The sequence below is a fragment of the Phyllopteryx taeniolatus genome, chromosome 3 (genome assembly GCF_024500385.1).
Source record: "Phyllopteryx taeniolatus isolate TA_2022b chromosome 3, UOR_Ptae_1.2, whole genome shotgun sequence".
NCBI classification, from domain to species: domain Eukaryota; kingdom Metazoa; phylum Chordata; class Actinopteri; order Syngnathiformes; family Syngnathidae; genus Phyllopteryx; species Phyllopteryx taeniolatus.
Window position 1 is genome coordinate 11,506,629 of NC_084504.1, and position 27,691 is coordinate 11,534,319.

The 27,691-nt window shown below is 40.7% G+C and overlaps 1 protein-coding gene across 1 annotated transcript; it reads right to left on the reverse strand.

The window, feature by feature from the left end:
* Positions 1 to 484: 484 nt before the first annotated feature.
* Positions 485 to 27,688, reverse strand: snx2 (sorting nexin 2). The gene is made up of 14 exons (XM_061769152.1): positions 27,434 to 27,688; positions 23,993 to 24,068; positions 21,324 to 21,484; positions 17,639 to 17,705; positions 17,334 to 17,525; positions 17,184 to 17,262; positions 13,652 to 13,727; positions 12,016 to 12,129; positions 11,824 to 11,917; positions 10,539 to 10,744; positions 8,299 to 8,442; positions 3,953 to 4,033; positions 3,794 to 3,865; positions 485 to 2,176 (listed from the first exon to the last, which is right to left on the reverse strand). Exons 1-14 carry the CDS (start codon positions 27,533 to 27,535, stop codon positions 2,126 to 2,128), a joined length of 1,515 nt encoding a protein of 504 aa, XP_061625136.1. The 5' UTR covers positions 27,536 to 27,688; the 3' UTR covers positions 485 to 2,125.
* Positions 27,689 to 27,691: the final 3 nt, after the last annotated feature.

Below are 27,691 nucleotides of genomic sequence, written 5' to 3' on the forward strand. Positions count from 1 at the left end.
CTATGACGTCAGGGACGGCGAATTTCACCGAACGGCGACTGATTTGCATGCATGCGAATGAGCAGCACAATGCTCATTAAATTATGATGCACATTAAGCCTCCACGATTATGGCCACAATAATAATCACAATTATTTTGATCAATACTGTAATTACGACTTATCCAAAGCAGGCCCCGAGCGCACAGGCCGAACCTCAGGCCGATGCGCTCGCATATTAGTCCGCTGCGGAGTAATATTCAGAAATTACATCTGTGTGGAATGGATCTATCTACAGCCTATGATGACAGCGACAGCCCCCCCAGTTACATTAAAAGACATTAACAAAACAATGTGATGATGTCATCAGTTAACGCGTTACCAGTTAGTGTTCTAGCTACATGACTACTTGTGAAGAGACTTCAAAGGCAACGCGTAAAGTAGCACAATGCCAAAAGGTTTTATCGTAATACAAATATTAGATGTTCAAATGAGTTGAAATCAAGTGATGAGGATACATTCTTTATTTTCATCTTTTCCGTCACAAGTAAATGTCATTTCACAGCAAAGTTGCAAAATATGAAACTTCATCATTGGCAAAAATAAAAATAACTGTTCAAATCAAATCAAATTAGTGGGTGGGGGGAAAAACTAAATCAGGTAAATAAGACAAAGCGGTGAAAAATTTCAATGTTATTTCATTAAAATATGCTCTTCAATCGTTACATAATCTCGCAGTCAGTATCTAGTTAGCATAGTATTATAGTATACAAAATCAGTCAAGGTTGAGGCTTCGTCTGTCACATTTTTCCAAACATTATTCCCGTTAGCAACGTCTTCACAAAATATTGGACAGCTTTCTTCTTTTTACATTTTAGCGACATGAATTAGCATTTTGTTGATTCGTTTACCTGCTTCCAAAAAAAAGAAAACACCGTCTCACCAGTCGAACTCGATTAGCGTGTGACGTTAATTCAAAGAGATGAGAAAAAAGTCACCACTGGTGATCCAGCGTGTGTGGGGAGGTGTTACAAGTGACTAGCGCTAGCATCTCTCCAACTGAGTAACCTGCCGCAAGCTAGTTAGCAATTAGTTAGCTGTCTAGCATCTTCGGCGTGAATGCCTTGTAGAAGTGTAGAAATTGAATAATAAATAGACGTCATGCATGTATTGATTAATTACAAACATTTTAAGTGTATTAAGATCATAGGGGCAGGCAGGCCGCACTACCAAGTTGCAAGTTAGCGAGGCATTTAAGTGGTTAACGTAAAAAAAATGAGAATCATCAAGTCCAAGGCATTTTGAGCACTTGTCCCCACTTAGCAATGTTTTTGAAAACTGGCGGACGCCTTTTCTCAGTTCACATTTTTGTCATAATAAATTAGCATGATTAGATTAGCTGCTCCCAAAAGTAAAATACTCCTTGATTAGCATGAGAAGCTAAATCAGAGAGAAAAGTTGACTTTACGTTAACAATTCAATGCTGCTGTAGTGCTAGCAGCGATGGAGCTAGCGTTGGGAGGCATTAAAAGTGACAAGCGGTAGCATTTTTTCACCTGGACAACCTGCCACGAGCTAATTAGCGCTTAGTTAGCCAGCTAACATTAACTAGAAATTTTATAATATAATAAAAATAAATGTTCAAAAAATTCTCCCAAAAGGCAGAATTATTGGAAAAAGGTTAACGCTACATCTAAAATTCAGCATTGTGTTGTGGCTAGTGTTACCAATTAGTTAACCGGCTAGCACATTAGCCGTCATTGCCAAAGAGTGAAACTTCTAAAAGAAATGGGGATAATTGTAGATGTTAAAAGCGTTTTAAAATTATTGTTTACAATTGAATAATTAGCTAGTAAACTAATACGGCCTATTTTAAAAATGTAACGTTTCATTTTTATGCGGTTGTCTCTGAACAAGACAAGAAAGTTTGGCGAAAGAAGAAAAGTTCACAAAGATTCTGACTTCACGAACACAAAAAGTGGACGTCGTCTTGGGCCAGCGGTGCATTCAAAACAAAGAAAAAGAAGCTCCGCCCCAGTCACGTGATGATGAAAAAAGAGGAGGAGAATGTGGTCTCAGGGGGTTCAATTAGCATGTGAGCTCCTGGTTAGTGCAGAAACAAGGAGGCCAGGTGCATTGTGGGTGATCTATGAGATTGCCTTGGCCTCTGGTAAGAACGCTTCCCAGTACTTAATCAGCTGTTCACAAACACATACACAAATATTATCATTATAGTACGTTTATTAAGGAAAAACTAATATAGTATCACTTTTATCTGAGACACTGTATAAAAGGGCAAAAAGTGAAAATGCATAATAAATGGTTTAAATATATTTTAAGCCTGCACATAAATCAGTAAACCTTTTGTTTCCTGGTATTAAAAAAACGCTTTTGTGAATACATAAGTATAATAAAAATGGTTACATATACAAACGTGTATATTTAGTATCATTTAAAATAATTACTCAAAAGTTGTATGTAACTTAGTTGAATAATAAGGTAAAGTAAATAGTGTCTTTTAGACCTAAGTGTTAAAAATCTTTGTTATTTGAAACGTTTGAATATATATTTTATAGACAAAAGTATACTACAACATATTTCTTATATTTAGAGGTAGAAAAGTAGAATAAAACATGTTTATAGAAATAGGTGTAATAAAAAGCATGATTCCAGATTTTTATATGTAGCTATTTTATATATATGAAAGTGAAAAAAATCCATTCTAAAAGCTGTAAAAGTGTAATAAAATGTTTAAAAAATGTAATACTTTAAAAAATTATTTTTTTTTTTTTTAGATAAAGTGGAGTAAAAATGTGTAAGATATTCTATTATTAATATTATAAAAATGTGAAAAACTTGTTTAAATAGATTTTTAAACCAAAAAAATTGTTTAAATACAGGGTGATTGAAAAGTAACTGCCTATTTTAAAATACTTATAATTTATTTATATGTTGTAATATTTTTCACATTTTTTTTGTGTATGTTCCATGATTAAAGGAGCAAGTCTATTCTACCAAACCAATGACTTTGGAAGAACTTGAAGGGCGAATAGGAGAAGTTATGTCTTCCATCCCACAAGAGTTCCTTGTGAAATCAGTTAATGCGGTTCCCAGGCGGCTTGAGAAACTGGTGGCGAATGCTGGCGCCCAAATAGAATTTGAAATAAAACTCCATGCAATACACTTTCTTCTCATGTTCATTTCTTGTAAGAATTATAGTTCAGAAATAAATTAGTACTTAAAAATAGGGAGTTACTTTTCAATCACCCAGTATAGCAGGATAGATATTAAATGAAATAAAACGTATTGAAACATATTTTTAGAGCTATAAAAGAATAATAAAGTAAAATACATTTATATCATAAAAGTGCAATAAAACGACTTAATATATTTGTACATATAAATGTAAACTAAAACATGTTGAAATATATTTTCAGAGATATGATGGTGTAATGAAAAGTGTTTCAATATATTTTTATAGAAATAAAAGTGGAATATCAGTGTTTCAAAATATGTTTTAGATATAAAAGTGCAATAAAACGTGTTTTAAAATGTTGTAGCCATAAAAGCGCAATAAAACGTTTTAATTTGCAGATATAGAAGTATAATAAAATAGTTTGAATGTTTTATAAACAAATGTGTATTCAAATATTTGTAAATATATTTTTCAGATATTAAAGTATAATGAAAGTGTTTCACTGTATTTCTTATAGAAATAAAAGAGTAATAAAATATTTTACAGACGAAAATGAAACAAACGTGTTAAAAAATATTTTATAGTTATAAAAGTGTAATACAAATATACAGTATGCTACCTGTTGTTGCGTGAGTGCGAGGGCTTCCAAGTATTTGGTGATGATGTTCTTGAAGTCGTTGACTCGTTCCTTCTGCGGTCAAGCAAACGGCAACAAGGTTGTTTACGAATGCAAAAGTGGGCGTGGCACAGGCAGTCCTGTTGTTTGGTGGCAGCTCACCTCAAAGCGACTCACTTCTCGCCGGATGATTCTGGAAATTTGCTCAAAGTCGCGCTCGCCCTGCTGGACTTTGTCCTCCAACTGCAACACAATGCCAAACACAAAATGCGTCGCTAGCATCATTAGTGCCAACAAACTTCAGTAGCCCCTAAGGCGAGTGATTCTCAAGTGTGGTACTACTACCACTAGCGGTACACGAGCTACCTCCTGTGGTACATGAAGCGGTCGCCAGCCAATCGCAGGGCACATAGAAACAAACAACCAATCGCACTCACATTCACACCTACGGGCAATTTAGAGTCCTCAATCAAGCTACCACGCATGTTTTTGGGATGTGGGAGGAAACCTGAGTGCCTGGAGAAAACCCACCCAGGCATGGGGAGAATAATGCAAACTTCACACAGGCGGGGCCAGGATTTGAACGTCGGTCCCCAGAACTGTGCCGGCACAAATGCAACTATTATTACATAAATATGCCAATATTCAAACGCGTTCTGAGTTTAACAGTTGAATTGTCAACTGAAACATATTTTGTTGTAATGGTCCTTTCAATGCTATGAAACCTGATTATGAAAACATTCAGAATTTACCTATAGTAATTAAAATATCAAATCCATAACACTTTTTAACAATGATTTATTTAATATTTAATGACTGTTACTATCAAACCCAGGTTGTTTCTTTATTGAAACAGCAGCAGCTGATGTAAATGATCCATCTAAAAATATATTTTGATTATGATAGCGTGATAAACGTAGTAAAAATATGAAAATGTAATTTTAAAATGATAAAGATAAAATATGAAAGTTAGATAAAATTATGAAATTACAGTAATATGAAATGGGATTTTTTTTGTGATAAAAATATGGAATTTAGAAATCTAATGAAAATGAAACTAAAACAAAAATTATGAAATGAAAATAATGAAAATTTGATTTAAAAAAAATAAGAGGTAAAAATATGACATGTGGTAAAAGTATGATAGGAGAAATACAGGAAACTGATTACAAAAATTAATGAAGAGTAAAATTATGGTGAAAATATAAAATACAGACAATTTAAATGTGAAATATGATGTAAATCTGATTAGACAATCCAATGAAAACAAAATTAAAACAATAAAAATGAAATAAATTGATAAAAATGTGAGAAAACTGAATGAGAAAAATACATATGGCAAAAAAGTGATAAAAAATAGATGTGACACAAAATTGATGAATGAGTGATCCAAATATGATGAAAATGTGATAAATACTGAATACAAGTAAAAAAAAAAAAAAAGAGCTTTATGTGGGCAGAGCTTCAAGTCCTACCTCTTCAATTTCCTGGTGCAGCGGGGCATGATGGGGAGGGGAAAAAAAATTCAAGCAAATTTAAAAAATATGAAAATCATTATTAGTGCCTCAAAAACTGCTGAAATGTATTAGAAAATTAAAAAAAGGAGCAGATGCCATTTTCATGCATGGCCCCCAGGGGGCATTTTGGCTGCAGACAAATTTTCAGGTCAATAGCACCTTTGAAAGTATATTTAGTGAGAAAAATGATGACATGTTAAATACTTCATATTTCAGTCGCTGTACCAATTAAAAAAACTGCTACAAATATGTAACGAGCGTAACTTTCAGTTCAGTTTCAAGTGTGATGTTTTATACATTTAAACTAGCTTGTTGTGAGCATATGGAATTATTGGCATTATTATGAATTAATCTTTATTACTTTTTTGAAGTCACACACTTTCAGCCCGCCTCTCGCCCAGTCAGCTGGGATAGGCGCCAGCACGCCCGTGACCCTAGTGAGGAAAAGCGGGACGGAAAAGGAATGGATGGATAAATTAAAATAATCATCATTATTATAAATGATTAACTCTTTGGTGTTACATTTTCAGAAATATGATTGATGAGCTTTGAATATTTATTATCATTAAATTACTAAAACCAATTAAATTTAAAATACATTAATTTAAAATCTAATTGTTTTTATTTATTACTGCTTTGATGTCACGTTTTTAACAATTTGATTGTGATATTTTATTATTTATTATTATGAAATTATTATAATTATAAAATTAAATAAATAATGCATTAACATAAAATATAGTTACTACCTCCTTGATCATATTTTTAGAAATATAATCCATGAGCTTATTATTACAATTACATATACTTAAAATAAATTAAAACAGAAAAATACATTAATTCAATTCCATTATTAAGGTGGTCACGTTGGCCCTCAGGAATTTTTTTTTCAAGTTGAAGTATGACTGTGTGTGTCTGTGTGTGCATGTGTGTGTTCTTGTGTGTGTGTGTTGTTGGTAGTTGCGTGAGGCGTGTCCATGCGTAGTAAATAAAGGCTTGTTGTAACTCTACTGACAAACGTCAACTTTTGACAGCAACAACAAAGTCCCCGCCCCCCTCCCTCCCACGGCTCCTCCACTAACAGCGGACCCCCGACAGTCAGTGTGTGTGTGTGTGTTTACTGACAGACAGCTCGCAGGGTGAATTTGTGTGCTGACGGGCTAATAAAAGTATTTTTTCTTCTTCTCTTGGTAAAATTCCTCAGCCGCAAAAACAAAAACTTTTCACTTGAGTGAGTAGCAAAGGTGCATTTGTTTCATTCCACTGGACGTACCGGACAGAGTTTGGGAGGGGCAGGCTTAGCGCTACCACCATGTTGGGCTGTTTGTTTTTTTAATCACATAGACAGGAAGTAAACTCTTCTTGGATAAAGAATTAATTTTATTGCAATAGTGATACCTCTTTGCTGTAACATGTTCTAAGAATGTGAAAAGCTAATGTTACTTTTTAGACACTTTAGTGTCACGTGTTCAGAGATGCCAACCCCTATCATCACTTCTCAGGAATATTATGGATATTTTGTCAGGAAGATTTAGATTTTGTCAGGAACTTTTGCTTCTAAGCCAAAACAAACATACACCACCAGAAAAACTCTGTACAACACTAATATTTCCTTTATCTGTTTTGTTACATGGCATACTCTTGCCCCCTACTACCCCCTACCCACCCTTGAGGACTTGCACACTGCCAGAACTAAGACAAGAGCATGCAAAATCCTCTTGAACCCTCCACATCCTGGTGATCACCTCTTCCAGCTCCTTCCCTCAGGTAGGCGCTATCGATCAATGCAAACTAAAACTAGCAGACATTCCAACAGCTTCTTGTCTCTTGCCATTTGAATTGGTAGTGTACTGTAATTATATCAGCATTACCACATTACCGGTAACCTTTCAGTGCTCAGTGTCTCTCCATACTGTGTTTTATCTCTTTATGTCTCAAACGTATTTTTGTCAAAATGGCAGTCTATTGTCGTACTAGAGCGGCTCCAACTACCGGAGACAAATTCCTTGTGTGTTTTTGACATACATGGCAAATAAAGATGATTCTGATTCTAAACACACAATAATGTAGAGACAGTTTTATTACAACAGAGACACTGTAGCCTGAATAACTAAATAATAATTTGTAAAAAATCATAAATAACTGACTATATAATAACATAATACTTCAGGGAAGATGCATGTTTCAGGTTGTAGGCATAGCTTGGTCAATAACTGCACAATGCAGTGGAAGAGATTGGCCAAGCTATTATTACTAAGTAACTCGCAATTGCACCTAAAAGCCACACATGGCGCTCTGTAGTTATATAATGGTGAGGGCCGACTCATGCCAGAAAGTATATGCCCCAGCCTGTATGTGTCACCGGTAGGCTTGGGAATCGAAAACTGGTTCCGACTTAGAACCGGGTCCAATTGACTGATTTCATTGGAATTGTACACTTCCAAAAATGCCGGTTCTCCTTAACGATGCGTTTATTTCCCAGCATAATGTCACTTTGCGTGGTATCGGCCGCCACGTACTTATTGACGCTGGCCCTCTCAAGCCAGTCACCGAAAAAATTTTCCCGGTGAAAATGGCCCCAAAAGAGAATTGATTGGATCGATAAGAAGAATCTACAACGGGATTGATTTGGATCAAATCTTACAAATTCCCACCCTTCGTCTCCAGGCTAGTTTTTAGCCCCGCCCAAAGATATCTGTACAACTGAGACGGTGAAAAACTTAAATCTGAACAATTCAGTACTAAATTGTTCTTAAGTCTGCACGTTTTCAGCACATACTGTATCGTCAAACATATTTAATGTATTCAGAAACAAAACAAAATTGACTTCAGTCCCTTTAACATTGTTACATGCTAGTGTTACAGTACCTCTTTGATATCACAGCTGTAATAATAATAACAGATTTATATAGCAATATACATGACGATGTAAGAGTTAGTGCTACCTCTTTAAAGCTACATGTTCTCAACAAGGTGATGTGTTAGTGTTACCTCTTTGATGTCGTCTTTGGCCTGCTGCACTTTGTCAGATTTGTTTGAAAACTGCAGTTTAACTTCGGCCTCTCGTTTCTTCTGCAGTAGAAGTTGAGTGTCCTGCCATTTCTGCCAGGCCTTCACACGCTGCTCAAACACGGCCTGCATACACATACATCATATAATCATCCATGTATTATATACAGTATGTCATACAGTGGACCCCTGCTATATTGTGGATAATTGTTCGCGTCCCCACTATATCGCATTTTTACAGGTAAGTCTGAATTTGGAGTTGCACTTCTTCTGTGTACAGGGGTTGAGACTGCAACCTTTTTTTTCAGCTTGTGCGATTACAAATTTCATCTTGTCGTATTTGCGCGAGTGCATGTTTTATTTGTTGAAAGTTGCCTTTTTTCCACTGCAATCTCCTTTCTGGAGGAGCAGATTGAGGGAGATTGAATGAAAGAGAGAGAGAGAGAGCGAGAGAGAGCTGGGACGCCGTGTCAATCATTGTTATGAGTTCCAGCCTGCTGCAACATAATTGACTGCTTCTTCCAGCAGCATAGCGCTATTATCACAGCACTGTCGCGTACATGCGCACCACGTGCGCATCACAGGCAGGCCACTATGCGATTGTGTCTGCCCAGTGGCCACCACGTACCTATATTGAAGCTGGCCCACTACTTTATTTTAAATGCTCAACTCATCTGGACGACTGGTGAGCAAGCTAGCTAGCCCTCACCTACCTTGTAAAGTCAGGTAAGCTGGTAAACTCCCCCCACCCCAACTCACCGCAACTCACAGCACCCCATTTTGACAGAAAAAAAAACTGAATTGTTGAAATTTTTGCAGATTTATTAAAAAAGAAAAACTGAAATATCACACAGGCATAAGTGTTCAGGCCCTTTGCTCAATATTTAGTAGAAGCACCCTTTTGAGCTAATACAGCCATGAGTCTTTTTGGGAATGATGCAACAAGTTTTTCACACCTGGATTTGGGGATTCTCTGCCATTCCTCCTTACAGATCCTCTCCAGTTCTTTCAGGTTGGATGGTGAACGTTGGTGGGCAGCCATTTTCAGGTCTTTCCAGAGATGCTCAATTGGGTTTAAGTCAGGGCTCTGGCTGGGCCATTCAAAAAAAGGCACGGAGTTGTTCTGAAGCCACTCCTTCGGTATTTTAGCTGTGTGCTTAGGGTCATTGTCTTGTTGGAAACCTGGTGAACCTTCAGCCCGGTCTGAGGTTCTGAGCACTCTGGGGAAGGTTTTCCACATTCCTCTTTTCTTCGATTGCAACCAGTCTCCCTGTCCCTGCAGATGAAAAACACCCCCACAGCATGATACTGCCACCACCATGCTTCACTGTTGGGACTATATTGGACAGGTGATGAGCAGTGCCTGGTTTTCTTCACACATGCCACTTAGAATTAAGGCCAACAATTTCTATCTTGGTCTCATCAGACCATAGAATCTTATTTCTCACCATCTTGGATGGCCACTGTGCTCTTAGGATCCTTAAATGCAACAGATTTTTTTTTGTAACCTTGGCCAGATCTGTGAATTGCCAGAATTCTGTCTCTGAGATCTTCAGGCAGTTCCTTTGACCTCATGATTCTCATTTGCTCTGACATGCACTGTGAGCTGTAAGGTCTTATATAGACAGGTGTGTGACTTTCCTCATAAAGTCCAATCAGTATAATCAAACACAGTTGGACTCCAATGAAGGTGTAGAACCATGTTAAGGATGATCAGAAGAAATGGACAGCACCCGAGTTAAATATATGTCACAGCAAAGAGTCTGAATACTTACGGCTGAGTTTTTCTTTTTTAATAAATCTGCAAATATTTTCTGTCAATATGGGGTGCTGTGTGTACATTAATGAGGGACAAAATGAACTTATATGATTTTAACACATGGCTGCAATATAACAAAGAGTGAAACATTTAAGGCATTTAAAACTTTCCGTACCCACTGTATTTTGCAAATATCTTGAGTCACTGTCAATCAAAACTATGGTATGCCATGGTCATGCTGTACCTCCTCAGAAAATGGTGCGACCAAATCATTTGCTGGTGCGACTAACTGAAAAAGTTGCTTGCACTCGTGATACTCGTGCAAAGGTTAGTGTAGAGCCCTGGTTTAGTATCCACTGGTGCCACGGCATTCCACACAGCACTAAGTTCTACTGGAAGAGATGCAGCGTAAATAGCAAAAAGAAGAAGAGGATACGTGTAAATATACGTGTTGATGACACACCTTGACGGCGGCGAGGAGGCGCACGTAGTCTCCGAGGAGCTCAGCCAGAAAGTAGAAGTCAGCGTTGGCCTGCTGCTGGTACTGCTGCTCCATCTTCTCCTCCACCTCGGCCAGCTGAGACAAAGCTCGGGACAACGCCGTGTGGTCCTCGCTGTTGCCCAACATGGCCGCCGACTTGGCGAACTGCGCCGTGTTCACAGATAACTCTGTGTGGGGGCAGACAAATACACACACTGACAATGAAATGACTACAGCGGAAGTCGTGCACCTTTTCTACTTTATTCACGATTTCGTCAACATTAAATACAAAGATAAATACATGTACATTATCTCACACAATACTGTACATGTGCATATATTTACAAACATACACATTGAGATATAATATTCACATACACAAGTGCAGATTTTTTACACACGCACAAATATAGTTACAGGAATACACGCAAGTAATGCATAAAAAAAACATTCACACACACACGCACGTACATATCCGAGCCCATGTACCCGTTTACACAAACTTACGTAGACACGTACACACACAACGAGCACATATACACATATACAGAGCTGCCAACATATAAAAATTCACTTCCAGAACAATTTTCAAAGTTTTGTCAAGAACATTACCGTGCAACAGTCATAATCATTAATACATTCTGGCTTCAATATTTGTCATTTAAATGTTTTTATTAGGTCAACCTAGTAATGGAGGATGCAGTTGCAGCCTGAATCAAAAGTACCAGTATATGAGACTTTGATGTAACATCATCATAAATATCTGTCTATGGATTAAATTGCCTTGACCAATTCTGTTTTCAACCCTGGTAACAAAAAAAAAAAGCAAGTCTATTAAATCAGATTAATCAGATCTCAAACGTCAAAATTAAAAACTCCAAACCAAACCTATGCACAATCTGTCTCACAGCTTCTGCATCGCACTCGCCTTTAATATTTTTGATGAAATTTTGGGCTCCATTGCTAACACCTGTTAGCCGGGTACATCACATGGCTAACCCAGATGACAACTACTGCGCATGTGCATCATCAGAAAGACGCCAGATAGCCACTACTGCGCATGTGCGTCACGACCAGAAGCAGAGACGCGAGCGTGGTGAGCAATGGGCAGATTGTCACTTTTGAGAGAAAAACAAAGCTTCAAAAAAATAAACTACATCGACTATAAAATCAATTGTCGACAATTTTGACATAGTCGTGACTAGTTGACTAAACTTGTCAGCCATATTACACACACACACAGACAGACACACACACAATTACATACCTTTCCTGTGACACACAAGTGACTCGACACTGGCGTGCAGTTTCTTCAGTTGTACATCGAGATTCTCAAAATGTTGTTGCTTCTCCTCGAACCACTGACACACACACACACACACACACACACACACACGAAGCCTTCCATCACGGTAACAAGGTTAACCTCCCCACTCCCCCGCCCCCCAGGGCAACTCACAGCGTCCGACTCGTTCATCTTGATGGTCATCTTGTTGACTGCGTCAGCCGCCTTGTTGACCATCCTGAGGAGGCCTGCGCCGCTCAGAGCCTGTGTGTTGACGGCCCGCGGCAACTGCAACATGCACGCAAAACACACACACAAAGTCAGTACCGGGGTGTAACGCTAGGGCTGCAGGTATCGAATATTTCTGGAATTGTTTATTCTATCGATTAATCGGATAAACATAAATTTGGCATTCAAGTTTGTTGCAAAATACATTTTTATCCAATTACAGGTTATTACGTATTTACTTTGAGGCAGAATTTTTTTGTCATACCTCTTTGTAATGGAGTTATTTGATTAATCGTTTCAGCCCTACACCTGACACGAACTTGTCCCGCCCTGTTGTGTTGAAAGCAACTGTCAACTATTTTATACGTCACACCAGACCTGGACTTCACGTAATTATCTGACTCCAGCATGCTGTTGCTGTTGTTGTTGTGTGAATGGTATATGTGGATTTCCCATCTTTACTGATTTACGCACTAGATGCTGGCGTCATCCAATTATCTGGCTAAGGGATCCTGTCTCTGTGTGAAAGTGCGCAGTCCCAGCAATTTCTCACTTTTTCTGGGTTCTGTGTGTGGCTGTTACGGTTTACAGGATGTATTTTATATATGTCACACCAGACACTGGGGTCATCTAATAATCTATTTGCGGGATGCTGGATAGCTGTGTGAAAACACACACTTTTACCACAGTTTCATGCTTTCTCTGTGCTCAGTGTACAAGCCACAGGCCAATAAATGCCAGCTGTATCAATGTGTGAGATATATTTTATTTATATCATGCCAGACACTGGTGCCATCTAATTATCTGGCTGCGGGATGTTGTCTCTGTAAGAAAGCACAAACAGTCGCGGAAAATTACGCTCTTCTCATACGACTCCGTGGGACATCTGTGTGTGTGTGTGTGTGTGAAGCGAGAGAGACTTTAGCGCTAAATGTATACTGCTGATGCTAAGCTAAAGCGGTGGTGTGACGGCGCCCCCCGATGGAGCAAACTGGCGTCGTGGTCTCTGATGACACGAAATGACTTGTGACGTTTGTTTCTCCCCATTTAATTAGCCGCCGCTGTCCCGCTTTCAACACAATCACTTTGTTGCCATCTTGCCCTCCCCCCTCCTTCGTCCCCTTCGCTCCCTCTTTAATTCCCGTCATTCCGCGACCCCTCAAAGCGATTGCAATGTCCTCCGCATTCCAGATTAAATCCTAGCGTCAGCGAGAGAGCAGCTCATTTTTCTTCATTTTGGAAAAGTTTACTTTCGCACGTGGTGACCCCCTTCCTAAAGCCATTTAAGCAGAGGTGGGTCTCGGGGGTCCTCATTGATGGAGGCTAAATGAAGGGTGGGGGGTTTGGGACCAGGGGGGTGCTTTTCATTTATAGCTCTCCTCCTGGTTGTGTTTCATTAAGTGGGCCGGACACGATGCCGTGCTCGCTCAAGCTTCCCCACAATTCATCTGTTAAGTTGCTGACAGACCGGCATTTATTTCATAGGCCACGCCCCCCTGCACGTTAGCACAGTCCCAACAGGCACCATGGGGGAGGGGGGCATCAATGTGAGAGATGTTTGTTTGTTTGTTTGTTTGTTTACCTCGGAACTCTCCAGAAACTGAACGAGGTCAGGATCCTTGAGCAGGACAGGATGCTGTACTGTGCGCATCAGGTACCTGCGCCACAACATCAAAGACGACGTTCAGAACGACGTCAAAATGAAAACACGAGCTCATCACGTTGTTAGGAAAGTGATAACAAAGCCGGATGTCACGTTGAAGAACATCAAACATGGTCATCACCAAAAGACAAAGAGCATTTTCAGACCATGTGACATTAACTCATTTTAATTAAGACTGACCTCAAACAAAATGTTCATCACCATGTGATATCAACGATATCAAATTAAGACTGAAAGTCTAAAGTTAAAGCACATCTTGTTTGTTTCATTTCAAATCCATTGTGGTGTGGTTTACAGCCAAAAAGATCAGAATTGTGTCTATGTCCCAATATTTATGAACCTGATTGGAAGCATATTTCGATGCTCCTCGTAACATAAAGATGAAGTTTATAGAGTGAAGTTTATGCATGAGCACTTAGCTGAGCTCATTCACGTTTGATTATCATCAGTAGGCCTTTGTTGAACCAAGGGCACCTATTTTACATTAGAACAACCACACAGTAAACCACCAGACAAAATTAATACTGAAATAATAATAATCAATGTACTCACAAATGCACTTCGTGTGAAATTTGGGCTTCTTAGGTTGAACACAAAGCTGATATATTCAGAAGCCATGACTTATGCTGTTGTATGAATCGCAACAGGTGGATACACAGGTTCATTGGACCTTTTGCCATCAAAGTATTTAATTGTTCTACCGCCACTGACATACAGTGGGTACAGAAAGTATTCAGACCCCCTTAAATTTTTCACTTTGTTATATTGCAGCCATTTTCTAAAATCATTTAAGTTAATTTTTTACCTCATTAATTTACACACAGCACCCCATATTGACAGAAAATAAACTTAATTGTTGATTTTTTTGCTAATTTATTAAAAAAGAATAACTGAAATATCACACAGCCGTAAGTATTCAGAGACTTTGCTGTGACACTCCTATATTTAACTCGGGTGAGTTCTGACCATTTCTTCTGATCATCCTAGAGATGGTTCTAGACCTTCATTGGAGTCCAGCTGTGTTTGATTATACTGATTGGACTTGATTAGGAAAGCCACCCACCTGTCTATATAAGACCTTACAGCTCACAGTGCATGTCAGAGCAAATGAGAATCATAAGGTCAAAGGAACTGCCTGAAGAGGCTCAGAGATAGAATTGTGGCAAGGCACAGATCTGGACAAGGTTAAGGTTAATCCATAATCCTTAAATGGAAGACCTTTGAGACCACCTAAACCCTTCCTAGAGCTGGCTATCTGGGCAAACAGAGCAATCGGGGGGAGAAGAGCATTGGTGAGAGAGGTAAAGAAGAACCCAAAGATCACTGTGGCTGATCTCCAGAGATGCAGTCGGGAGATGGGAGAAAGTTCTAGAAAGTCAACTATCACTGCAGCCCTCCACCAGTCGGGGCTTTATGGCAGAGTGGCCCGACGGAAGCCTCTCCTCAGTGTAAGACACATGAAAGCATGGAGTTTGCTAAAAAAAACACCTGAAGGACTCCAAGATGGTGAGAAATAAGATTATCTGGTCTGATGAGCCCAAGATAGAACTTTTTGGCCTTAATTCCAAGCGGTATGTGTGGAGAAAACCAGGCACTGCTCATCACATGTCCAATACAGTCCCAACAGTGAAGCATGGTGATGGTAGCATCATGCTGTAGGGGTGTTTTTCAGCTGCAGGGACTGGACGACTGGTTGCAATCAAAGGAAATGCGGCCAAGTACAGGGATATCCTGGACGAAAACCTTCCCCAGAATGCTGAGAACCTTAGACTGGGCCGAAGGTTCACCTTCAAAAAAGACCATGACACATAGCTAAAATAAAGAAGGAGTGGCTTCAGAACAACTCCATGACTGTTTTTGAACGGCCCAGCCAGAGCCCTGACTTAAACCCAATTGAGCATCTGTGGAAAGACCTGAAAATGGCTGTCCACCAACGTTCACCATCCAACCTGACAGTACTGGAGATGATCTGCAAGGAGGAATGTCTGAGGATTCCCAAATCCAGGTGTGAAAAACTTGTTGCATCATTCCCAAAAAGACTCATGGTTGTATTAGCTCAAAAGGGTGCTTCTACTAAATACTGAGCAAAGGGTCTGAATACTTAAGGCTGTGTGATATTTCAGTTTTTCTTTTTTAATAAATCTGCAAAAATGTCAACAATTCCGTTGTTTTTCTGTCAATATGGGATGCTGTGTGTACATTAATGAGGAAAAAAATTACCTTAAATGATTTCAGCAAATGGCTGCAATATAACAAAGAGTGAAAAATTTAAGGGGGTCTGAATACTTTCCGTACCCACTGTAGATAGAACAGCAAATATATATTTCTGAGTAATAAAAAAATATTTAAATAATCATAATACAATAATAACATAACTAATAATTAATAATAATGCTGTGGACATACTTTCACTTTTAACCTAATTATCCAAGGCATAATTGATTTTCCTAAGAGTCAACATGTACCCAACTGAAAACCATGACCACAAAACCGAAATACGAACCAAACCACAGATTTTGTGAACTGTGCCACCCTTATTCATCATGTTAAGACCATGTGACATCAAAGAGGTAACATTAGTTTGTCACATGAAGAACATGTGGCATCAAAGTCGCAACACTTGCTCATGACATTGTTCAGAACGTGACATAAAATTCATCACATTAATACGTGTAACATCAAAGACGTAACACTAGCTCATCATGTTATGAACATCTAAGAAGGAACACTAACTCATCAGCTTAAGTGACATCAATGAGACAACACTTGCCCATCACATTGTTCAGAACATTCATCCATCCATCTTCCATACCGCTTATCCCAGCTATCTTTAGGCAAGAGGCGGGGTACACGCTGAACTGGTCGCCAGCCAATCCCAGGGCGCACACAGGGCACTCACAGTCACAGCTACGGGTAATTTAGAGTCTTCAATTAACCTACCATGCATGTTTTGGGATTTGGGAGGAAACTGGAGTACCTGGGGAAAACCCACACAGACACAGGGAGGAAATGCTAACTCCACACAGGCAAGGCCGGATTTGAACCCGGATCCTCAGAACTGTTAGGCAGATGTGCTAACCAGTCGCCCACAGTGCCGCCCTGTTCAGAATGTGACATCAAAAAGGTAACAGTAGTTCGTCACATTAAGAACGTGACAACACTTGCTAATCACATTCATAATGTGACAAAACTCATCACATTGAAAAGGTGACTACAAAGAGGTAATAAAAACACAAAATAACATGTTACATCAAAGACGCAACACTTGTTCATGGCATCACACAGAATATGTGACAAATCTCATCATGGGAAGAACGTGTCATCAAATAGGCAACGGTCGTCACATTGTTCTGAACGTGACATCAAAAAGACAACTAGTTTGGCACATTAACTACCTGTGACATCAGAAGTAACGTGATGTCAAAGAGGTAAACGCGTATCATCAGCATACCTCTCCAAGGCCAACCTTCTCTTCTCCACAAATTCGTTAGACGATTGGTCCTCCTTCCCAACCTTCACCTTGGTCATTCCTACACACAACACATGACACACATCACACGTGTCTCTTGAAGAACACATCTGTGTTGCCACAGCAACGTACCCACAATGCTCTTCTCTGGCGCGGGGGGCACGATGAAGCCCACATGCATGTATTTGGATGCCAGCTTCCCGTGAAGGCCCAGGAAGTCACTGAAGCGACGCTTGACCGAGAACTCGGGGAGCCTGAACAACGATGAAGACGGCGACACCTTGGTGGTAACCTTGTAGGCCATGTACGCGTTCATGCCGTCACCTGGAAACATTGAAACGTGGTCATGTGACAGGAAATGGTGGCCATTTTGCTCACATGACGCAACATGGAGCGTGGTTTGAGTTGAGGACATTGAGGGAAGATGAAGGACTCACCGACTTTCTCAGGATCTGACACAGAGATGAGAACTTCCAAGATGTCGCTGGACTCATCTTCTTCTACCTGAGCGGCAGCAATAACACAACATATAGCAAGACACAACAACAACAAAAGCAGAAAATACTCTTCAGGAGTACTGTGTGTGTGCGTGTGTGCATATGAGCATGTGCATGCGTGTGCGTGTCTGTGTGGGTGTTTGTGAGTGTGTAGGTTTTTGTGTGTGTGCAAGTGTGTGTTTGCATGGAAGTGTTTGTTTGATGTGCATGCATTGTGTTTGTATCGATGTGTGTGTGTTTGTTTAGATGTGTGTGCATGTGTGTTTCTAAATGTTTGTGTCAGTGTTTGTGTGTGAGGAGGGTGTGTGTGTACGTGTATGTAGGTATATGTGAGTTTGTGTGTATGCATGTGGGTGTCTGTGTATGGTTGTTTCTTAGTGCATGCGTGTTTGTGTGTACGCGAGTGTGTATACAGTGGGGCAATAAATATTATATTTATTATATATATTATAAGTATTATATATATTTAGTCAGGCACCAATTGTGCAAGTTCTCCCATTTAAAAATATGAGAGAGGCCTGTAATTTTCATCATTGGTGTATACCTCACCTGGACTCATCTTCTTCTACCTGAGCGGCAGCAATAACACAACATATAGCAAGACACAACAACAACAAAAGCAGAAAATACTCTTCAGGAGTACTGTGTGTGTTTACCCCAGGGTGTTTTAACATCATAGGTGTATACCTCACCTATGAGAGACAAAATGAGAGGGGGGAGAAAAAAAAATTCCTGAAAATCACATTGTCTGATTTTTAAAGAATTTATTAACAAATTATGGTGGAAAATAAGTATTTGGTCACCTATAAACAAGCAAGATTTCTGGCTCTCACATAACTGTAACTTCTTCTTTAAGAGGCTCCTCTGTCCTCTACTCATTACCTGTATTAAAGCCCTGTTACCTGTTTGAACTCATTATCAATATAAAAGACACCTGTCCACAACCTCCAACAGTCACTCCAAACTCCACAACTATGGCCAAGACCAAAGAGCTGTCAAAGGACACAAGAAACCAAATTGTAGACCTGCACCAGGCTGGGAAGATTGAATCTGCAATAGGTAAACAGCTTGGTGTGAAGAAATCAACTGTGGGAGCAATTATTAGTAAATGGAAGACATACAAGTCCACTGATAATCTCCCTCGATCTGGGGCTCCATGCAAGATCTCACCCCGTGGGGTGAAAATGATCACAAGAACGGTCAGCAAAAATCTCAGAACCACACGGGGGGGACCTAGTGAATCACCTGCAGAGAGCTGGGACCAAAGTAACAATGGCTACCATCAGTAACACACTACGCCGCCAGGGACTCAAATCCTGCAGTGCCAGGCGTGTCCCCCTACTTAAGCCAGCACGTGTGCAGGCCCATCTGAAGTTTGCTATAGAGCATTTGGATGATCCAGAAGAAGATTGGGGGAATGTCATATGGTCAGATAAAACCAAAATTGTTGTGTTTGGAGGAGAAAGAATGCTGAGTTGCATCCAAAGAAGACCATACCTACTGTGAAGCATGGGGGTGGAAACATCATGCTTTGGGGCTGTTTTTCTGCAAAGGGACCAGGATGACTGATCCGTGTAAAGGAAATGATGAATGGGGCCATGTATCGTGAGATTTGAGTGAAAACCTCCTTCCATCAGCAAGGGCATTGAAGATGAAATGTGGCTGGGTCTTTCAGCATGACCATGATCCCAAACACACCGCCCGGGCAACGAAGGAGTGGTTTCATAAGAAGCATTTCAAGGTCCTGTAGTGGGCTAGCCAGTCTCCAGATCTCAACCCCATAGAAAATCTTTGGAGGGACTTCAAAGTCTGTGTTGCCCAGCGACAGCCACAAAACAACACTGCTCCATAGGAGATCTGCACGGAGGAATAGGCCAAAATACCAGCAACAGTGTGTGAAAACCTTGTGAAGACTTCCAGAAAACTTTGACCTCTGTCATTGCCAACTTCTTCTTCTTCTTCTTTTCCTTTCGGCTTGTCCCGTTAGGGGTCGCCACAGCGCGTCATCCTTTCCCATGAGAGCCTATCTCCTGCATCCTCCTCTCGAACACCAACTGCCATCATGTCTTCCCTCACGACATCCATCAACCTTCTCTTTGGTCTTCCTCTAGCTCTCTTGCCTGGCAGCTCCATCCTCATCATCCTTCTACCAATATACTCACTCTCTCTCCTCTGGACGTGTCCAAACCATTGAAGTCTGCTCTCTCTAACTTTGTCTCGAAAACATCGAACCTTGGCTGTCCCTCTGATGAGCTCATTTCTAATTTTATCCAACCTGGTCACTCCGAGAGCGAACCTCAACATCTTCATTTCCGCCACCTCCAGCTCTGCTTCCTGTTTTCTCTTCAGTGCCACTGTCTCTAATCCATACATCATGGCTGGCCTCACCACTGTTTTATAAACTTAGCCCTTCATCCTAGCAGAGACTCTTCTGTCACATAACACACCTGACACCTTCCTCCACCCGTTCCAACCTGCTTGGACCCGTTTCTTCACTTCCTGACCACACTCACCATTGCTCTGGACGGTTGACCCCAAGTATTTAAAGTCCTCTACCCTTGCCATCTCTTCTCCCTGTAGCCTCATTCTTCCCCCACCACCCCTCTCATTCATGCACATATATTCTGTTTTACTTCGGCTAATCTTCATTCCTCTTCTTTCCAGTGCATGCCTCCATCTTTCTAACTGTTCCTCCAGCTGCTCCCTGCTTTCACTGCAGATCACAATGTCATCTGCAAACATCATGGTCCACGGGGATTCCAGTCTAACCTCATCTGTCAGCCTATCCATCACCACTGCAAAAAGGAAGGGGCTCAGGGCTGATCCCTGATGCAGTCCCACGTCCACCTTAAATTCTTCTGTCACACCGACAGCACACCTCACCGCTGTTCTGCTGCCCTCGTACATGTCCTGTATTATTCTAACATACTTCTCTGCCACTCCAGACTTCCGCATGCAGTACCACAGTTCCTCTCTGGGTACTCTGTCATAGGCTTTCTCTAGATCTACAAAGACACAATGTAGCTCCTTCTGACCTTCTCTGTACTTTTCCATCAACATCCTCAAGGCAAATAATGCATCTGTGGTACTCTTTCTAGGCATGAAACCATACTGTTGCTCGCAAATACTCACTTCTGTCCTGAGTCTAGCCTCTCCATTGCCAACAAAGGGTATATAACAAAGTATTGAGATGAACTTTTGTTATTGACCAAATACTTATTTTGCAACATGCGTGTGCGAAAGATTACAGAACGTACACCAAAAAAATGCATATTTAAACCAAAACAACAACAAAAATATCTGTAAATTACCCCAGGGTGTTTTAACAAGTTAGCAGTGGGCTGAAATATCCAAGTTTGGCCAAACTACACTGCATGACAAAGCTGTTGTTTTTTTACGGAGTCTTATCATGTAAACACAAGTCGCGCGGCTGATTTCGCCCCCTCTCACCTACAACATGAGTCCCTTTGATTGGCCCGCGAAGGCTTAGCGTGCGGTCACGGTGTCTGCCTTGTGATGTTTTGACTGGTGAACTGGCGTCAAATGACACTAGTGGTAACATTGTATTGGTGCAAACAGCGCCAAATGTGGAAGTCAAAGTACAAAAATAGATGTGGGTGTTTACCTCGTCGAAGGAGGAATGTGTAAACATATCGTCATGGGCATGTCCTATACGTGGCGCGAGGACGGAGGTGGGTGGCGTGATGGGCGTAATGGCAGGAGAGGGTCCGTCCGACAGCAGTACGTCTCTCTCCGGACTGTCCAGCGACACTTCCTCTGTGGCCTCTACCAGACACACACACACACACTGAATTAAATAATTAAACTGCATAATGTCACAGTGGCTTAAACTTTTTTGTTTTAATACAGTACATGTGTTAACGACAGGTCAGTTTTATTTAACTTTACAGTACAATTCATTTGCATTTGATCTTTCAGAACTGTTTTCTTCAAACATTTACTTAAGTACAATTTTTATTTAACAAAGGTACTGTAATGTACGGTGGCCTGGAAGTGCAAAACAATATAACAAATTGTGAAACACATTAACATTTCATAAAACACAAAAACAAAACACTAACATTTCAGAAAACAAATTAAGAAAACACGAAACACTTTAACATTTCAGGAACCACAAAAGCAAAACACAAAACAGCATTCTGGTCTGGTCGATCGCGAAGGAAACAGTTGCCTAACCACGTACACTGCACCATAGTTCAGTCGTGTGGTTTTCTTGAGCGGTCGATCGGTCAACCACTGGTTTTGACGCGATTCAAAATTATAATCTCCTTTGCACGGTGTCTTCACGTCCCAGTTTACATTCAATCAAAATGCACAGAAGCTTTCCCCTACGGTGAAAATACTGTACATTTCCGGGTTTGCGAGCCGTGCCGCCGCATCGCCTCGGCTCAAGCCATATAAATAGTACATAAACCATCAAATGTTGTTTAACATCAATGCTAAACTATAGTCATAATGTATAATGTGCCTGTCGATGAAAAAGCATAGCTTGTGACCAGAATGTATGCAAGGTAGATCCCTCGCTCGGTACGTTAAAAAATGAATGGAGCCGGCAGCTTCCTTGCTAATATCCACACATTCCCTTTAATTCTCGCCAGCATCCTCTCTCTTTAGCAATCTGCTTCTTCCTTATCTCTTAATCTATCTTTTTATGGTTGAAGAAATGTGATCAACTACAATATATTGTGTACACAGCATCAAACACCTATACAGGCTCGCTGTTCAGGGCGTCCTTATATCCAATCGCTATTTGGGATGGACATCACGTTCCATCTGTGTAGCCATCTGTGTCTGGAGGGATCCCCCAGGTCCCCGCAGAGATTTGATCTTTTATTTTAACGTAAATTAAGCAATCTGAAAGACTGAAGAGGACAATACGACAAAATAAAACTAAATTCTTCACGCAGAAAAAGATTTATTTACACCGCTCAAGTACATGTCGATGTACAAATTTAAGATAAGAATTAAATTTGCCTCATTTCTTTGCTTTTTTGTTTTGGCCTCCAACTTGAGGCAGGCCCATCTCCACCTGCACCTGCACCTGATGCCTGCTTCAAGCTGTGCCTCCTCTTTAAGCACTCTCATTCTGGAAAAGAATTGACTAAAATCATTTCACTTTATTTTTCATTATTAACAACTTCAAAGGCTCATCCCAAATGCATTCTCCAGGAAAATATTAAGTACAATATTTTTCTGTTTTTATTGGCCATTTCTGAATTTGAAGTTGGTTCATTTTGTGTTGTGACATAATCCCTAACATCGCTCCGTCGCTTAATACATTTAACATTAACATCCGTGTACTAATTAGATAATTGTAGGCGCGTTTCCTAATTAATACAAGACGTACGAGCGGATCAGCTCAACGCGAAAATACAAAAGACCAGTGCAACAAATACGACACTGGCTGATCTGATGAGCAAAAATGTTGCTTAAACGTAAGAGTAGCAATAGAGGATGTCCGCTCCAGAGGTGGGTACAGTAGACAAATATTGAACTCAAATAAGAGTACTGTTACTTGACAATAATGTGACTCAAGTAAAAGTAAAAAGTACTCCTCCAAAAAATTACTTGAGTAAGAGTAAAAAGTACACAGTAACCTGGTGTCACTCACTAGGTCATATCCCTTAAGGGCACACACATCCAACACAAATACTACAGTATGTGAATTCTCATTTGTCTTATTTTGTTTTATTATGTTTTATACAGAGCAGACTGGTTAGAGCGTCAGCCTCACAGTTCTGAGGAACGGGGTTCAACGGCCCCGCCTGTGTGGAGTTTGCATGTTCTCCCTGTGCCTGCGTGGGTTTTCTCCGGGCACTCCGGTTTCCTCCCACATCCCAAAAACATGCATTAATTGGAGACTAAATTACCTATAGGTGTGACTGTGAGTGCGAATGGTTGTTTGTTTGTTTGTTTGTTTGTGCCCTGCGATTGGCTGGCAACCAGTTCAGGGTGTACCCCGCCTCCTGCCCGATGATAGCTGGGATAGGCTCCAGCACGCCCGCGACCCTAGTGAGGAGAAGCGGCTCAGAAAATGGATGGATGGATGGATGTTTTATACAATACATTGCTATTTCTATTTATTAAAACGTAACAAATAATGCAGTTTTTTTTTTTTTAAGAACGCTGGAACGAATTTGTGGCATTTCCATTCATGTCAATGGGGAATATTGATTTGATATACAAGTACACTCAGTTAAAACCTTGGTCATGGAATGAATTAAACTGGTAATTCAAAGGACCACAGTATGACATCGTCAAACGAGTGCTTACCTGCAAACAGGTCATCTGTGTCATGGTCAAAGTCCTGCTTGGGCCCGTTGGAGTTCTTCCCGCTTAGGTCCACTTCCTGAGGTGGGACAAACAGACAGGAAGTGACACGGAGATAGAAAATCAACAGGTAGTAGACTTTCGGCACCTGAGGCGTCTGACTGCGCGTGTAAGTGTCACACAGCGGTTATCCCCTGTCAATGTTGACACGCATGAGGCACAGCGGTGTCTGACAGCACTTTTGACGGGTGGGGCAGGTGCAAAAATAGGAATACAGTGGCCCCCCCAGGTAAAAAGTAAAAGTAAAACTAAACAAAAGGTGCTCTGTCCCGAGTTGTTTAACACATCTAGATGTAAATACCATGAAATAAAAGCTGGAATTCTGAACTTTTGTCTCATCTTCATCTTTTGATCTGAACCCCAAATGTCTTAAGTATACAACAAAAATAAAGGAATGGACCATGTGTTGGACCATGGCGTTCCAACACTTTTGGAGGGGACTGTAAAACCTGTCTGACAAAATGAAGTCAGCCAAAAGATCTCAAAATGCTGCAACAAAATGCCACGATCCAAAGAAATTCAAGAACAGACAAGAAATAAAGTAATCGACATCTATCAGTCTAGAAAGGGTGACAAAGCCGTTTCTATAGCTTTAGGAGTCCAGCAAAACCATGGTGAGAGCCCATCCACCCATTTTTTTAAACCGCTTCTCCTCACTAGGGTCGCGGGCGTGTTGGAGCCTATCCCAGGTAACTGCGGACAGGAGGCGGGGTAGACCCTGAACTGGTTGCCAGCCAATCGCAGGGCACATTTAAACAAACAACCATTCACACTCACATTCATACCTACGGACGATTTTGAGTCTTTTCAGAAAAAGAACATCACACCAACAGTCAAACATGGTGGTGGTAGTGTGATGATCTGGGGCTGCTTAGCCATTTCATGACCGAGACGACTTGCTGTGATTGATGGAACAATGAATTCTGCTCTTGGCCAGAAAATCCTGGAGTAGAATGTTCGGCCATCAGTTTCTGACCTCAAGCTGAAGTACACTTGGGTTCTACAGCAGAACAACAATCCAAAAAAAAACAGCGAGTCAACTTCTGAATGGCTTAAAAAAAAAAATAATAATGTTTTGGTGTGGCCTAGTTAAAGTCTAGACTTCAATCTGATTGAAATGCTGTGGCATGACCTTAACAAGGCCGTTCATGCTCAAAAACCCTCCAGTGCTGCTGAATTAAAACAATTCTGTAAGGAAGTATGGGCTCAAATATCTCCACAGAAATGTGAAAGAGTCATTGCCAGTTATAGAAAATACTTGACTTCAATTGCTGCTGCTGTAATTGGTTGGGTGGCCCAACCAATTATTAGGTGTAGGGGGCCATTACTTTTTCACACAGGGCCCGGTACCTTTGAATAGTTTTTTTTCCTTAATAAATAAAATCACCATTTTAAAAACGGCCCTTTATGTTTATTGGGTTATCTGTATCTGATATTTACATTTACTTGATGATCTTAAACATTAAAGTGTGGAAACTATGCAAAAAAATTAAATAAAAAAATTTGAGAAGGGTAATACTTTTTTCCCACATCACTGTATACTGTAAAAGCCCACAAAAAAATGGCTTAAAAATCTGCGATATAGCGCGGGATCACTGTAATAACACTTTTTGTTTGAATGTGCTCCTAACCGGTCAAGAGAAGGGATTGACAACCAGGAGCTTCCTTACTCCTGACTCAGCACAAACACACAAAACAGGAAGACAATTACGAGCAGGAAAGAATTCCAAGTGCTGATGGCACAAAAAAGTGAAACAAAGGAGTGAACTGTCAATCTAAACCAGTTTCTCCCAACCTTTATTGACCGGACAGAAATGTCACAAAACACAGCTATAGTAGTATCGTATAGTATGGTTTGTCATCTAGTGGAAGGGCATTTAAGTGTTCTGCCTGTCAATATACACTCTTGTGACACACGAATCACTCACAGTGATCTAAACGACTAAAACAATACGGAAAATTTCTAAAACTTTGTGTAAAACATCACACATCACACATAAGTGAACATGTGTTTTCTGGTTTATTACACATTCTGAAGGCTAAATCATGCAGACAAATTCAGTGGTCCATGTTTATCTATTTAACACTCATTGGCAAGACTCCGGCGGCTGACTGGTTAGCACATCTGCCACACAATTCTGAGGACCGGGGTTCAAATCCTGGCCCCGCCTGTGTGGAGTTTGCATGTTCTCCCCGTGCCTGCATGAGTTTTCTCCCACATCCCAAAAACATGCATAGTAGGTTAGTTGAAGACTCTAAATTGCCCGTAGGTGTGAATGTGTGTGCGAATGGTTGTTTGTTTATATGTGCCCTGTGATTGGCTGACGAGCAGTTCAGGGTGTACCCCGCCTCTCGCCCAAAGATAGCTGTGATAGGCTCCAGCACGCCCACGACCCTCATGAGGATAAGCGGTGCAGAAAATGGATGAATGGCAAGACTCCACTATCTAAGATCTCTGCTCACCAATGCAAACCACCACCCGCACTCTCCTTTCTAGCAGTCGATCATCTTTTCTGCCCCAGACAACCGGAACACTCTACAACAACTAAAAAGTCACCTCATTCATACTGTACGTATTCGCTGCACCTGTTATGAACCTTTTATTCATCATATCGCTGGCGTCGGGCGAATCCTCGCATCCTCATGTTCTGGTAATTCTCATGTTGAGCCATTAACATTGCATCTTCAAAGAGTGCAAGCCATTTTTAACACTTTGGATTGATCAATATTTTGTAAAAATAACATACCCATGTGGGGACTGACCAATAGTATTGATTTGTGAACAAAAATGAAATTGACCAAATTTAGACAGGTTTTGGAACAACGCCAACAAATATGTACAATATATGATGCAATGTAATATATTATATAACTACTTAACTATATCACATTGTGCAGTTTGTTATATATGCATTTGCTTTTAATTTGCGTTGTTTTACTCTACTGTCTGCAGCCAGGTCGGCATTGTAAATGACAATATGTTCTCAATTGCCTTACCTGGATAAATAGAGCTTAAATAAATACATCTTCCCATTTTTACTGGAGAATATCGCCCAAAAGCCAAGCATGGGAGAGGAATTTCCATATTCACCCACGCCCCATCTTCACCTGCGTGACTGTCACCTGACGCACGGGCACGCGTATGTGCACACACCTGTCGTATCCTGTTTATTCGCGTAATAACAGGACACCCTCGGCGGCTTCCGTAGTCACGTTTATCTCACCTTTATTCATTTAACAATTTTTACAACTGATTTGTTTAGAGAGGCACAAAAATAAATAGCGTCGTCGGCTGCCAAAGTTTGTTTAAAAAAAAAAAAAAAGTATCTTAAAGGCTCTCCTCCGTCCGCTGCTAGCTTGATGCCCAGCCCATCCCTCTCTCACCTCGCGAGGGCCGCCCGCCAGCTCCGGGAACAGGTCCTCAGCGTCCTCCACCTCCTGGAAGTCGCTGTGGTTCGGCGGAGGGTCCCTGGCTGTGGCCGCCATTGCCTACGTATGTGGTTGCCGGAATTGCTCGGAGCTAACTAAACTCGCACTTAGAATGATACCTAACGTCTTTAGACAGCAGCTAACCTACACCGCGAGTCGGCGGCGGAGTGAGTGACAAGCGGGAGGGGCGGATGAGGTGCCCGATGTGGCCAT